Source organism: Balaenoptera acutorostrata, chromosome 15, assembly GCF_949987535.1.
Source record: "Balaenoptera acutorostrata chromosome 15, mBalAcu1.1, whole genome shotgun sequence".
Classification (NCBI taxonomy): Eukaryota; Metazoa; Chordata; class Mammalia; order Artiodactyla; family Balaenopteridae; genus Balaenoptera; species Balaenoptera acutorostrata.
Window position 1 is genome coordinate 85,871,450 of NC_080078.1, and position 14,947 is coordinate 85,886,396.

General features: G+C 54.1%; 1 protein-coding gene across 1 annotated transcript; it reads left to right on the top strand.

Annotated features, from left to right (window-relative positions):
• The first annotated feature begins 10,191 nt into the window (after positions 1-10,191).
• TUBB1 (tubulin beta 1 class VI) lies at positions 10,192-14,701 on the top strand. The gene is made up of 4 exons (XM_007185235.2): positions 10,192-10,307; positions 12,640-12,748; positions 13,402-13,512; positions 13,623-14,701. The coding sequence occupies exons 1-4, from the start codon at positions 10,251-10,253 to the stop codon at positions 14,699-14,701; spliced, it is 1,356 nt and encodes a 451-aa protein (XP_007185297.1). The 5' UTR covers positions 10,192-10,250.
• The last annotated feature ends 246 nt before the right edge of the window (positions 14,702-14,947 follow it).

The window sequence follows — 14,947 nt, forward strand, 5'->3', positions numbered from 1 at the left end:
CCGACCCGGCCGCCAGCCGGGAGCCTCCCATCCGGCAGACCTCGTTCACTCTCAGGGGCATCCCCAGCCTTGGGTTCTTGGGACCCTTGGCCCCGGAGAGGTGCCCCGCTCCCCGCATCCCACGTGGGCCCGGGCCTCCGGGGATGGGCAGGGGGTCTCCCCGCGGGACTGTGCTCTGGTCTAGCTTTCTGAAGGCCATTTCCCGAAGGCCCAGGCCCTTTCTGGAGAGACATTTTCCCTACATAGTGAAGGACGACAGGATCCTCCCAGAAAGTGCCCCTCGAGGAAAGTTTCACTTGGGCCTGAATCATTAATTCTACATTCCAACTCCCAAAGCTTGCTGGATGAGTTTCTGCTAACAAAGCGTTTCATCTTCAAACAGAGAAACAAAAGCAGAAGTGGGATCCTGGGGGCCTTGGTTTCGTAACTCAAGAATTTCCCCTCCTCCTGCCCCTCCTGAGTGGTGGTCACCTGAGCCGACCACAGCATGGCCTCCGTGGTCCTGGGAGAAGAGGGCCCAGGATTTTTGCTCTAGGGCCCACAGCCTTGGCTATAGGGTCCTCAGATGCGGGGACCCTGCTGTTCCCTGGACTACATGGGCATCCCCACACACCCACCCCCTCTTTCCCTCTGCCGGCACCAAGCCTGCAATCAGAAACCACGGTGGCTGGCCCAGGGACTTCCAGCCATTTCTGTGACCACCCTTGGAAGCCCTGGGGCACCCACGGAATCCCAGCAGGGCTTAGTCCCTGCTCCTGAGACGCTATTGCTGAGGCAACATGTAGACACGGCCTCTAACTGTTGAAGTCTATCTGTTGAGGTGTCTTTTATCTTCCCGGAAAGTCGGCTCCTCGGAACCCTTAGTGTGAGTCAGTTCCTGGTTAGGAGGTGGGATGGGGCTGCCCACCCTCCACCCCGATCCCGTGAGAAAACGTGCAGGTTTGAGCAGTGGGGATGGGGGCACGGAAACCACGTCTGCAGAGGCTGATTTGCTCCAACAGGTGTCCTGGCCCTGGCGCCAAAGCCCTTCCCTTCCCTCGGGTGTAGCAGGTGTGGGAAGGGAGTTGCCAGCCAGGACTTCCCCTTCCTACCCCTCTTTCCTCCACGGCCAAGGTGAGTCGGCCAATCTGTCCTCCATCCACGTGCGGAAACAAGCCGGCATGGTTGTCCCCGTGACCCCCGTGACATCCGTCATCCAGGTGGGGTCTTCCTAAGAGGCGGGTGTTTGGTCTCCTCCGAAGAACAAGCTAAAACCTCCTAGTTGCTGAAGAATGACCAGAATGGTCCCAATATTGCAGGGTGACAAATATTTTGGGGACCCCCAAGTCCCCATAAGCGGTCAGGGCCCAAGAGGTGCAAAGTCCGACCACAAGTTTTACAACACGGGACACAGACGGTCCCTAGGCCCAGCCTCTGAGGACTGCTGTGAGGGCTGGGGCTGCATCCCTGATGCTGAGTGAAAATGATGTGCTGGGTTACAAGCTCTTCGGCACCTGCCGTGTTGGGAGACCTGGATGTTCTGGAGGCGCCCCGGGATTCTCCGAGGAGGTCCCCACGCGTCAGTGTTATGACAGGCAGGGCCGGCGTCGTGGGCTTGTGACCCCTGCCGTCAACAGGGCCCCGAGCACTTGGGGTGATGCCGGGCTGCCCAAGGCGCCCTGTTTGCGTTTTGAGCCGCAGATTGCAGAGCTGGGCCTGCCCGATGACTCAGCCTCCGTAGGCCAGGGCCTGCAGCAAGGGTCAGAGTGGGGCTTGGGGGTCAGGGAGCATTCAGCCCTGGAGAATGCAGGTTAAAGGGAGGGACAGTGACATTTTCAGGCTGGCAACGAATAGGATATCCAGCGTTGACAGGTGGTGATACACCAGGGTTTTCCTGTCCTAGAAGCAACTCAAACTCAGAGAGTGACAGGAAAATCGGGCAGGAGGAGGGGGAGGGAGGCCAGACATTTGAAACCACAACTTTCAAGGCAAGAAGAAATGAGTTCTCCTGGGACCCACTCTGCTTCTTCAGCACCTGTGACGGGTCCAACACGCGGAGCCAAGCCCCTGGACCCTTTCTTCCCCTCTGAACTTGGCTGTGGTCCGCCGAGGCACGTCCACCTGGCCCACGGCTCTGAGGGGTGAGCTAGCTGCGTCACTTTAGGGGTCACTGAAACCACACTGGGTCCCTTAGAGCTGTGTTCTGTTGAGGGAGGGGACCACGGCCCTGACCGCCTCTGTTAGCCGAGGGCATTTGGCCCTAGGAGGTCTCTGAAGGTGCACAGATGAAATTCAAAGGCCGCTGGGACGGAGGGAGAGGAGAACCTGCTGGACAGGCCGCCCGTCTCTCCCCGAAGCAGACGCATCTGAGCGGCAGGTTGCGCAGTCCCTTCCGGACACCGCTCTGCATGCCTGTGAGGGCATTTTGTGGATCGTGACTCATCTTATCTGCCTGGAACAGAGGAGGCTCGGGCAGGGCCCCAAGGTCGGCTCCCCTCAGGCCATCCTCACCTGTGTGTCCCCATGCGAGCACATCTAACGCATACTTGAGACTCAGACCCTTCCCTGAAACCAGGACAAAGGCCTCTCCCTGGGGAACTGAGTCATCCCTGCGCTCCCCTCCCGCTCCCTGGGCTGTGTCTACAGGCAGAGTCAAATGACAGTCTAGAAGGCTCTCCCGCCTGGGAAAGTCTTTTCTCATTTGACCCTAGGCACAACCCCGTGAGGTGGGAATCAGATGCTGTCACCTATTTTATAGGTGGGAAGACCGAGGCTCCAGAGAGGTTGAGAGACCGGTACTCAGCCCAAGGCTCCCGGGTGGTGGGTTTGAGTCTAGTCCCTTTTTTCTTTTTTAACGCCCCGTAAAGTCTCCTGGTGAACATGTGATCCAAGGCCACGACACAAAAGCCTATTTGCTTCTAAAAATAAGGTTGAGGGCTTCCCTGGTGGCGCAGTGGTTAAGAATCCGCCTGCCAATGCAGGGGACACGGGTTCGAGCCCTGGTCTGGGAAGATCCCACATTCTGCAGAGCAACTAGACCCGTGAGCCACAACTACTGAGCCTGCGCGTCTGGAGCCTGTGCTTTGCAACAAGAGAGGCCGCGATAGTGAGAGGCCCGCGCACCGCGATGAAGAGGGGCCCCCGCTCGCCGCAACTAGAGAAAGCCCTCGCACAGAAACGAAGACCCAACACTGCCATAAATAAATAAATAAATTTATAAAAAATAAAGAAATAAAAAATAAGGTTGACTTGTCCCCTCGTCCCAATAAAGAAATCACACACTTTACAGGTAAGCCAGGGCCGGCCCAGTCTCCCAACCTGCGGCATAAGAACAAGGTGAGTTTTTGTTTACCGTGGAATTGCCTCGAAGTCCTCTCCTCTCCTTCCTTCGTGCCGTGTTGCCTGCCCGCACCCGGCAGGCTGCAGACATTTCCTATGGTTCCACATTCCTGAGTTGAGCCACATCCTGGATACCGCATCTGTTGTGAAAGACGCTGGCGGTGACAGAAGGCAAGTCTGGCTTGCGGGGCACCGTGGTCCTCTCGCCAGCTGCAGGCTCGTCTCCATCCACGCGGCCACTGGGTCAGACGCTCACGCTGACCCTCTGCAGTGAATGTGGGTCAAGTTCGTGCTCCCCAAATGCCATCGCCACCACACCCTCTGCTGGCCGCACAGGCTCACTTGGGAGGGAACTCGGCTCCTGGGGGTCACATTCGTTGAGTATCGCCTGTCAGTATCATCTCAGAACACGCTGGCCACCGCCCACCGGGCAGGTCACATCCAGCCCACCCAGGTGCTGGCCCAGGAGCCCTTGCAGAGCGGCCTGGGCCTTTCACCCGGTCCAGTCTGCTGGCGCTCTAAAGACAGTCGGCAAACATCGCTGAGCACCTAGGACGCGCCACCCACTGACCCAGCCCTGGGGACACAGGAGTGTCAGTCCCCGCCTGCCCAGGGCGAACATTCTGGTAAGCGGCCACGTGGAAACAGAAAGAGGCTCGAAGGAGAACGTGCTGGATACAGAGCAAATGGGGCCTGGTAGCGACAGGGCCTCGGGAGTCTGCTCTGGGACGTCCTCTTAGCCATCCAGTGAGTTGGGATTGACTGATGAGGACGTAGCCATGGAAAGTGCTGGACCTTTCAAGCAGAAGGGAGAGTGTGTGCAAAGGCCTTGAAAGGCCAGCACCCTTGGTAGGTGCGGCCAAGTGGCAGCAGAGGTGGTTGGAGAAGAGGGCGGCAGGGCGAGGTCACCGGGCTGTAAACGCGCCTCTCAGCTGCCGCGCTCTGCGATCTAAGACCATGCTTCCCGCTGCCCGAAGGCCACTGTCCTCACGGTGCAGGGCTCCTCCTCCTCCACCGGTTCCCACCCAGCCCTCCCCGTCCCTCCCTCCCTCCCTCTCGGCCTCCTTTGGCTCCCTCCCTGCCTCCGAGCGTGGGGTTTTCCCATCAATCTGAACAACATATCAGCTGCGGTAAGAGGGGTGGTTTTACCCTGGTGGCCGCTAGTTTCCTTGGAGAGCCATGGGCGCGACCTTTTGTGTTCTATGAGCTCGCTCTGGGAGGATGGATGGAAGGTCAGTTAGAGGCCATTGCGGTCGTGGACAGCAGAGCTGGCGGTGATGGGTTAGGGATTCTGCTGAGAGATGGTGAGCGTGGGCACGTCTGTCTGGGCGGCAGGGCTGGCAGGACCCAGTTATGGACCAGAGATGAGGAGGAAGCACCAGCCGGAGGCTGTCTGGCCGGCCCGCCTCTTGACACCTGGAATCATCCCTAGATGTGGAGGTCCGCAGACCTGCGACCCACCTCTGGTTCTGCCGCGTCATCCTGGGACTTGAGCTGTCGGGTCCGTCTCCAAGCCTTAGTCTCTTCTACCAGATGGAGAGGAACCATCCCCTTGCCCAGAGGTGGGCTAAAAGAGGTATCAAGAGAGATGGTGGCAGAGAACTTGGTAACGGCCAGAGAGAGGGAACTCGGCAGGTGTGTCTCTCATTCCTGGAGGGGATTTCCTACTTCGCCGAGGTCCCTCGAGCCCCCCAAACAGTACTCAGCCAATATTTGTTGGATAAACGAGTGGATTTCTGAGACAGACAAAATGGAGATTTCTTGGACAAACACGGGGCTGGAAGAAGTATATATTTGTGTTTGATTTCACATGTTATGCGTATCTCTCTTTCTGCCACTGAACATTGTGAATCGGGAGCTGCACACCTTGGGAGATGGGAGAGATTCAACCGAGAAGGTTAACGTCTCCATACACCGTCAGAATCACGGCAACTCACGGGAAGTGTGTGTGTGTGTGTTTCCTCCTGCAAGTCAGAGATGCCACAGCCCAGGACGCTGATTCTCAATGTACCCAAAGAGATGGCGCATTGTTCCCACCCTGGGCTTGGAAGCTGGAGAGGGATGGGGCGCCGTCAGCGTGGAGCACCCGAGGGGGAGAAGGTCTCAGACTCCTCCGTGGACCTGGGCAGCCTGGCTTAGTGAAAAACACTGACTAGTTTTTTAGTTAGTCCCTTTCTTCTTGCAGTTACTTATTCATCCTCCCCAAACTTTCTTTTACAGTAAGAGAACGCACGACGAAGCAGAGTACAAGCAAGTGGAACTCAGTTCATCTGATGATCTGCCCACACCCGGCTGAGTCACTCCTAATGGCCCCTCAAGATGTCATTTTCTTGCTAAGACATTTGGAAAAATTTCTACCTCTGAATCACAAGGAAACACTATAATTCACCAGTCTTCTCTAAGTTATGCAAGGAAGTATGATGCACTAAGAAGTGGAAGATCAGGGGCGGATGAAATCAATGAATTCTCCGAGAACTTTGTGTTTCTCCTAATCATTCATTTGCCGAATGCAGGGCTGGGGGAACCCCATCTGACCACGGGGGTCATCTCCAGGGGAAGTCTGGCAGCAGCCGATGTGGCGTTTCTGGATGACACTTGGTTTTCCTTATCGTCTTGGTCCTGTTCCCATAATAGACCCGAGTGTCATCCAGGAAGGGGCTTGCTGCCACCCCATCTTCTTGAGGACTGCTCCTCGCGACGAAGGGCTGGCCGCTGGTTCCTAATCATTTCAGTGTCCTTGGGCGAGTGGGGTCTCCCCCGGTACACAGGGCAGTTTCGCTCCTGCCCTCTGCCCCGCTGAAGCTCTGCTCAGGGTCTGTCACCATCACCTGCCTTTGTCACAGCCCTTCTCAGGGGAGAAGATGATTTTGTCATTCATCACAGATGGCCACTTTTAATCACTTGCTGTGCTTCAGGGCAAGGGGTCACCTTCAGCCTGACAGGAGAGCAGACCTTGGGTCTCCCGAGGGCCCACGTTCACCTGTGTGGCGGGAAGGGGCCACTTCTCGGGGACTGAAAAAGGCACTGTGTCATCACCTCCTCACTGGCTCTCGCTAACCTGGCAGCCAGAGGGGCGCACATTCCCCAGGGAGCAGGTACCTTCATGAATAAGGACAGAGGAGCAGAGACAGGCTGGCGTCAGACCTGCTGCGTGTCCGGCCACTCTGTGCTACCCGGAAGTGTTAAATCCGGATGGAGGGCTCTGTGTGCCCACAGCTAGCTTAGGCCAGATACGTAGTAGGTGCTCAGTACCCAGGGTGCTGGTGCGTCTACGCAGTCAGCTGCATCGCCACCTTCCATCCTGTGAAGCTGACTTGGAAAACACTGCCCGCCCAGGGGTGTTGAGGGCTGCTCAGTCCTCAACGCAGACCTGGGCCTCGGGACTGTCGTCCCGCTTTCCAGCTGAGACGGCTCAGGTCTGGGGAGAGGTGGGCCCTGCTGAGCCGCAGCCTCCCTGCCTGGCATCCGCCCCCTACCCCCAACCCCCGCCCCTGGCAGCATCCCCAGCTTAGCACATGCCGCCCAGGCTGAGCAAACACTGCTGGCCGCGCTGGAATCAAAGCAAACAGGGTTCCTCTTCTTCCCCCTTTTTGCCAGCTGCCCCATTAACAGAAAAACCTTTTAAGCGCTCATCTGGAAACCTGGCACACTGAGGTGACCAAGAGAGGTGTGCTCCAGAGTGGAGGCTGGCGTGCCCAGCCCGCCGGACCCTGCTCCTCTGGCATGCAGTGAACACATGGAGATCAAGGGTGTCCCTCAGGCCAGCCCCTGGGCCCCCCCAGCAGTTCTGCCCCCCACCGTGTCCTGCAGTGTCCCAAAATAGCTCGTGTGCTGACTCCACGTTCGATCCTGACCTCCTTGTTCTTTGGAACAGTTTACGCTTTCAGCCTGGACCACCTCTTAGGGGACGGAGGAAAGAGCCCTCGGCACCGAGCCCCACCCATTAGGGCACACTCGAGAATAAATACGTTCTTGGCTCTAAGAAAACTCGCCCTTCTGAGCAGGGCTGCTCAAACTCGCCCAGCTGTTGGTCTGCACTCAACAAACATTGACTGAGGCCCTGTTATGTATCAGGCACTTTGGGGACTTAAAGGTGAAATGACACAGCAGCTCCCGTGCTGGTGAGGAGATAAGGCAGGAGTATAAGTAATGAGCAAACACGAGACCGTATGTGGAAACTGCCACTAAAGCTCTGGGGCCGCCAAAAGGGGGGGGTGTCCCTGACCCCCCAGGGTCTGATCTCCTGCTCCAGCCTCGGAGTCTGCTGGGCAGGGGAGGGCGGGCTGGGCAGGTGGGGACACAGAGGGAAGAGGAAGGGGTGAAGGCACCGGGGGGGGGGTGACTTCCTTGGAAACCGAAAGGTTCATTCTGTGTATGTATATGTATATATTTTCTTTAATTGAAGTATAGTTGATTTACAATATTGTGTTAGTTTCAGGTGTGCAGCACTATATATATATATATATATATACACTTTTCTTTTTCAGATTCTTTTCCCTTATAGGTTATTATGAAATATTGAGTATGGTTCCCTGTACTCTACAGGAGGTCCTTGTTGGATATCTATTTTATATATAGTGGTGTCTATCTGTTAACCCTAACCTCCGAATTTATCCCTCCCCTCTGCATATTTTTTAATTTGTGAAAAACACTGCTAAGCACATGCAGATTTCTTCCTCTTGGATTTACCCGGTCTCCTCGTCTCCTCTTTACCTTGGGGGAGGCCAAGTTTGGACCTGAAGCAGGTGTGGATCATGCGGTCATTCAGCTTTGAGTAGAAAGAAATTTCCAAACTAAGAAATGTTGCCAGAGTCCTCACCTTGTTCTAAGTTTGGAAAGATTCACCCATTGTTAACATCTCCCCACATTTGCTTAACCTCTCTCTCCATGTATCACGTTGTTATTGCTGCCCAGCTGTTTCAGAGAAAGTTGCATGGTGACCTTGAATACCTGGCAATATCTCCTGAAAACAAGGATTTGCATTTGCGTAGCCCCTGGGCTAAGATGGAGTTCAGAGATTATAACGTGGCTACACGGTTATTATCCAATCTACACAGTCTGTATTCAAATGTCCACAATTGTCCCAGGCGTGTCCCTTACAGCAACTCCTTCTCTGGTCCAGGAGCTGACCCAGAGTCACACGGGGCTCTTAGTCGGCACGTGGCCGGTGAGGTCACCAGACAACGGACAGGAGAGGTCCTGCTGCTGACTCCGCGGGACAAAGTCCTTCTTCCCCACCTGTGGGCTTCCCTCCCAGTGTTCAGCTCAGGTCTTTGCTCTGCGGTTGAACTCCTGGGAGTACTAGAGGCTATCTTCCCCAGAAAGTCCTTTGGCAGTAACTTCCCTGCCCATGTCACTGACCTCACGTCGTGGGCCCCCAGAGGCCTGTAGAAAGGCACGGGGTTTAGGAGTTGACAGTCAGGCTGGGGCGTGCGGGGTGAGAGGTGATGGGCGGGGGGCTGCTGGTGGGCGTGGTTTGCTGGGAGCCGTGGGCTGAGCACCTCCTGTGTGGCCGGCCCTTGCTGGGCGTCAGGGAGGTGCGGCTGGGAGTCCGTTTGGGTCTAGGGGACTTCATCATCTGGTAAAGGACCCAACAGCAAACAGTGAGCCCCCCGTGACAAGAGCAAAGGGGCAACAAAGCACAGAGCTGGGGGGCGAGAGGGCAGCCAGGCCCTGGTCTGGGCAGAAGGCCCGACAGAGCAGCTGCAGCCTCTGCATGAACAGTGGCCTTGGCATGTCAGGGAGGGGCTCATGAACGCCAGTGTGAACACTGGGCTGGGCGAGAGCAGTCGTGGGCTGAGAACCCGACGGCCCAGCGTCGAGGGAGGTGTCTTCCAGAACCCTCACCATACAGGCTTTCTCAGGACCAGAGTTTGGAGGCGGTGCTGGGAAGGAAGCTTGGGGCCAGGTTAGCAAAGGCTTTGATGGCAAGCCGGGGAGTATATTTTATTTATTTATTTTTTAGAAGTTTTTTTTTAAGTTTTAATTTTTTTTTTTTACTTTTTTGGCCACACCTCGCGGCATGTGAAATCTTGGTTCCCCCACCAGTGATCAGACCCACATCCCCTGCATTGGAAGCGTGGAGTCTTAACCACCGGACCGCCAGGGAAGTCCCAAGCCAGGGAGTTTAGATTCTACGTCTTGACTGCGGTTTCCCAAACTCCCAAGAATCCCATGTCACCCAGACAAATTTGGCCAAGTTCAAAAAGCAAACTTTCTCTTACTATCATTTTACTACTACACATATTAGTCATTTTTTTCTATTAACATCCAAGTATACAACGTAAAAACTGTCCACCCGGGTTCCCCTGACAGTCACCTCAGCGCCACCAGTGGCTTTCAGACGAAGCACGGCTGCAGGCGAGGGAGACATGGCAGGTTCTTGAGGGAGGGTGGGGAGACATCTTAGTGGTTGTATGTATGACTGTAGTGAAGCCACTTCATGCTCTGGGATTCGTGCCCTCATCTGTCAAGCGATGCGTTTAGACAACAGGATTTCTAATAATACAACTGGCTTGGATGGGAAGGTTCTCTGGAGGTGGTCCTGGTCACCCCAGTAAGCTAGGAGCCTCACCAACTTGGGGCCCGGAGCCAGCGCTGGTGCCCAGAGTCCACCATGGCAGGCCTAGGCCTGGTGCCAGACTTCCACGCACCCTGCACAACGGCAGCCTTTGGTCTTGAACTCTAGGAAATGACCAGGCAATATTCCGTGTTGGGAGAGGAAAAAACTCCCCCTCCACAAGGACGATAGGGGGAGGGCTGGGGTTGGGCCTCTGGGCTGGACACACCCTCGGGTCACACTGGGAGGTAGCCTGGTCAGCTGGTCCCATTGCTGCGATGACCAGAGCTGTGTGGGGCTCACAGCGGTGACGGACGGCTCTCCCAGAGACTGGGGACCCTGTGAAGATCTTGCCCTTGGGCACAAAGCAAGGATGCGTGAGATCGTACACATTCAGATCGGCCAGTGTGGCAACCAGATCGGAGCCAAGGTAAGGAAAGTTCTATGACTAGTGCTGGCCTTTCCGTGACCCACAGTGCAGCCAACTCAGAAAAACCCCCTAAGTTAGCAGGGAGGACTGGGAGCCCAGCAGATAGAGGCGCTTGCCGGGTATCTGACTTACTAAACGACACCTGTAGTTCAAGAGACCCAGGAAATAGTAAAGGCTTAAAGGGTTAATTTAATTCATGTTAATTTTCTTGACAGTTACATGTGTATAATACACCTGTCAACTATTTTTACTTTGATCACCTTAGCAATGAACTTTTCATATCTAAAACCAGTAAGTTGTCTCAAAACAGTTTTCCAAAGTTTCTTGGGAAAATTTTTACACCGGATCACTAAGATATCTTTCCCTCCCTCCCATGTTTATGTTATAAAGTTAAAAAAGATCAACTACTATTTTATTTCAAATGCAACAGAAAATGAAAGAGGTAAACCTAAAAGTTTTTTGGGTCCAGCAGCAGAAATAATTAAAATATATCCTCTGGAATATAAAAGTTTTTCTCCTTCCCCCTTAAATTTTTCTAAAAAAATACCTGGTACTGTTGGCCAATGCTAAAAAACAGATGCCAGAGCCCAAGGTCTCCAACCCTAATTTTAAGATGATCAGTTCTACTATATAACAACTGCCTCTTTGTTATTTTGAAATTACTTTTACTAGTACGAATTGCATTAAAAATTTAATTGCATTAAAACTTAAAAAAATTTAAATGTGATAAAATGGTATAAAATTTACCATCGTAACCATGTTTAAGTGTACAGTTCAGTAATGTTAAGTATATTCACACTGTCGTGCCTCCAATCTCCAAAATGCTTTTCTTCTTGCAAAACTGAAACTCGGTACCATGAAACACTAACTCCCCATTTCCCCTCCTCCTGCCCCTGGCAGCCACTATTCTACTTTCTGTCTCTATGAATTTGACAGCTCTTGGTGTCTCATGTAACAGTGTTTGTCCTTCTGTGAGTGGCTTATTTCACTCAGCATCGTGTTCTCAGTGTCCATCCCTGTTGTAGCCTGTGTCAGAATTTCCTTCCTTTTTAAGGCTGAATAATAGTCCATGCTATAGAGAGACTGCCTTCTGTTTATCCAGTCATCTGTCAATGGACACTTGGATTGTTTCCGACTTTTGGCTATTGGAACTAGTGCAGCTATGAAAAAATGAAAGTCTTTTAATACAGGTGTTTAAAACCTGGGGCAAAGAAAATGACTGCTTGCAAAGGAGTTGTCATCCTTCCTTGCCGAGTGATAAGACGTTCAAAACTAAAACACACAGAGAAGTGGGAGGCATGGGCCCCAACTGCTCTGAAGTTGGAAGATAAGATGGAGAAAGGACCCCAGGAGGGAGTGGAGGGTCTAGACAGGGTCTCAGCTCTGAATCCAGATCCCAGCAACTACTTATTATTTGGGGCCATAAGAACTTTAAGACACATTTAATTTGTGGTGTGAGAGAACTTAAATTTCTTTCTTTTCCCACACCCTGAAGAGTGCTGATAATTTACTATAAAGTCATCTTGTTCGTAAGACCAAGGCCACATCAGAGCCATCATTTACAAGATGTGGCTGGGAAAACACCCTTGGGGATTTTAACATAAATGAATGTATTTTCATTGCGCTTTACTAGGTGCTCCTTCAGGGTAATGAAAAGGGGTTATCTCAGTAACTGTTCCCATTCCATATAAAGAGCTTGGCACCTACCTATATTAATAAATACTGTAACGTGATTGAAAGTGTAGTATGTTTCAGATAGTTACAAGAGAACAGCTATGCATAATTTTGAATTGAGTGCATACCTGATCATCCAAATGCACGCAGTTTAAAAGCGTGCATAGGTGTCTTAGTGATGGGCTTTTGGGAAAACTGCATGAAAATAAACCTGCAAAGTAAAATGAGATATTACTGTGAAATCAGATAAGAATTCAGTTTATTTTTACGTAGTGGGATCTATACTTTACTAGCTGCAAGCACCGTAAGGCCAAACTAGAGATACGCTTCTGATGTGAAATTCTAAAAGGACAGCATTAATGTACACAAGGGCCTGCATTTAATAGGAGCAAAATCCAATTTAATATTTTATGTGTTGACATTTTATTGAAGCAGTTCAGGTTGACATAAAACTCAGTCTTCACTTCATGGTGAGCAGAGGTAAGGGGTACGTTACGCCATGGGGTGGGCAGTTAGGGAAAGGGCCCCCGAGATCATGCTGGGGAGGGAAGCAGGCCCAGGAGCCCTCACTTCCTGTCTTTCTGCTCAATGCGCTGTCGCCGACCTGGCGCTCATCGGGGTCCCTCTGGACACTGACCTCCCCTCCTTCTGCTTTCAGTTCTGGGAGGTGATTGGCGAGGAGCATGGGATCGACTGGGCCGGAAGCTACCGCGGGGAGAGCGCCCTGCAGCTGGAGAGGATCAGCGTGTACTACAACGAGGCCCATGGTAGGCCCTCACTGTCGGCCCCCGTCACCAGCCCCAGGGACGCGGCAGAGAGAGGAGGTCCCGCGAGACCAGAACGCCAGACGGGGGACGTCCCGAGTGACTGAGGGCAGGACTGCCCACTGGAGGGTCACTGGTCTCTGGTCACTGGAGGGGGGCACACTCTCAACACAAGCAGTTTAGGCCCCGGCCTTCCTTTCTGGGTTTTATTTAATGAATTAATTTATTTTTTAATTTTTAAAACATTTTATTTCAGCTGTGCTGTGCAGCTTGTGGGATCTTAGTCCCCCGACCAGGGATTGAACGCATGCCCTCGGCAGTGAGAGCACGGTAGTCCTAACCACTGGATCACTGGGGAATTCTCCCTTTCTGGTTTTTAAATAAAAAGTAGAATCATTTCAAATAGGAACAAAATCCCTGTCATTGGCAAGACAACAAACAAAACGGACAACGATGGAAAAAGTTATTTCTGCAGGATTCTACAGATTTGTGTGAATTTTGTTGCAGTCCAAGATATGATTTCTAGTCTTTCTACCAAAGACACCTTCTAGGAGGGCTTTTTTCTTCTGGACCCGTGTCACAAGGGTCTACTCTGATGCAACATTAACCTTTAGAAAAACAGCAGTTGGCTCACTTCTTCCTATTTTTCCACGCAGGTAAGAAATACGTGCCCCGAGCAGTCTTGGTGGACCTGGAACCTGGAACCATGGACAGCATCCGATCCAGCCGACTGGGGGCCCTCTTCCAACCGGACAGCTTTGTCCACGGTAGGTTTTCCTGGAAGGTTCCAGCGGGAAGAGAGGAGCGCCTCCTTGCGTGTTGCTGCCGACACCCTTCCCCCGACCCCGGCGGGCTAACCGAGTCCCTTGTGCCGCAGGTAACTCTGGGGCCGGCAACAACTGGGCCAAGGGCCACTACACGGAGGGGGCCGAGCTGGTGGAGAGCGCGCTGGACGCGGTGCGCGCCGAGGCCGAGGGCTGCGACTGCCTGCAGGGCTTCCAGCTCGTGCACTCGCTGGGCGGGGGCACGGGCTCGGGGATGGGCACGCTGCTCCTCGGCAAGATCCGCGAGGAGTACCCCGACCGCATCCTCAACTCCTTCAGCGTGATGCCCTCGCCCAAGGTGTCGGACACGGTGGTGGAGCCCTACAACGCCGTGCTGTCCCTCCACCAGCTCCTGCAGAACTCGGACGCCTGCTTCTGCATCGACAACGAGGCCCTCTATGACATCTGCTTCCGCACCCTCCGGCTGGCCACGCCCACCTACGGCGACCTCAACCACCTGGTGTCCCTGACCATGAGCGGCGTCACCACGTCGCTGCGCTTCCCGGGCCAGCTCAACGCCGACCTGCGCAAGCTGGCCGTGAACATGGTGCCCTTCCCGCGCCTGCACTTCTTCATGCCCGGCTTCGCGCCGCTCACGGCCCAGGGCAGCCAGCAGTACCGCGCGCTCTCAGTGGCCGAGCTCACCCAGCAGATGTTCGACGCCCGCAACACCATGGCCGCCTGCGACCCCCGCCGCGGCCGCTACCTGACCGTGGCCTGCATCTTCCGGGGGAGGATGTCCACCAAGGAGGTGGACGCGCAGGTGCTCGCCGTGCAGACCAGAAGCAGCAGCTGCTTCGTGGAGTGGATCCCCAACAACGTCAAGGTGGCCGTGTGTGACATCCCGCCCCGCGGGCTGAGCATGGCGGCCACCTTCATCGGCAACAGCACGGCCATCCAGGAGCTCTTCGGCAGGATCTCCGAGCACTTCTCGGCCATGTTCAAGAGGAAGGCCTTCGTGCACTGGTACACGGGCGAGGGGATGGACATCAATGAATTTGCCGAAGCCGAGAGTAACATCCAGGATTTGGTGTCCGAGTACCAACAGCTTCAAGATGCCGAAGCAGTTCCGGAGGGGAAGGAGGAGGTTGGGGGGGAGGCAGAAACGGAACCAGGAGATAAGGGGCATTAACCACGAGAGAAGCTGTGCGGGGCCGGCCGCGGCGTGGAGTCACGTCCAGTGTTCTCACCTAGGAGGAGTGAGTCCCCGCGGCCGTCCCCGGCCAGTTCCGCACCGCAGCACCGCGAGCCACACGCAGCCACCCAGTATTAGCTTCGACACAGGACTGCGCGGGTGGGGCAGTACTGACGGGCAGTAGGGTCTTCTGCTGGCACCGACTAACCTTGAAGAGCTTCATATTCCCTGCCCACTCTAGTC

What these genes read in the sequence shown, in the direction of transcription:
- TUBB1 (XM_007185235.2), top strand. Translation starts at nt 10,251, where the DNA reads ATGCGTGAGATCGTACACATTCAGATCGGCCAGTGTGGCAACCAGATC. An exon ending in GCAACCAGATCGGAGCCAAG is followed by an intron (nt 10,308 to 12,639) that starts GTAAGGAAAGTT and finishes TTCTGCTTTCAG; the next exon opens with TTCTGGGAGGTGATTGGCGA. An exon ending in GTACTACAACGAGGCCCATG is followed by an intron (nt 12,749 to 13,401) that starts GTAGGCCCTCAC and finishes TTTTCCACGCAG; the next exon opens with GTAAGAAATACGTGCCCCGA.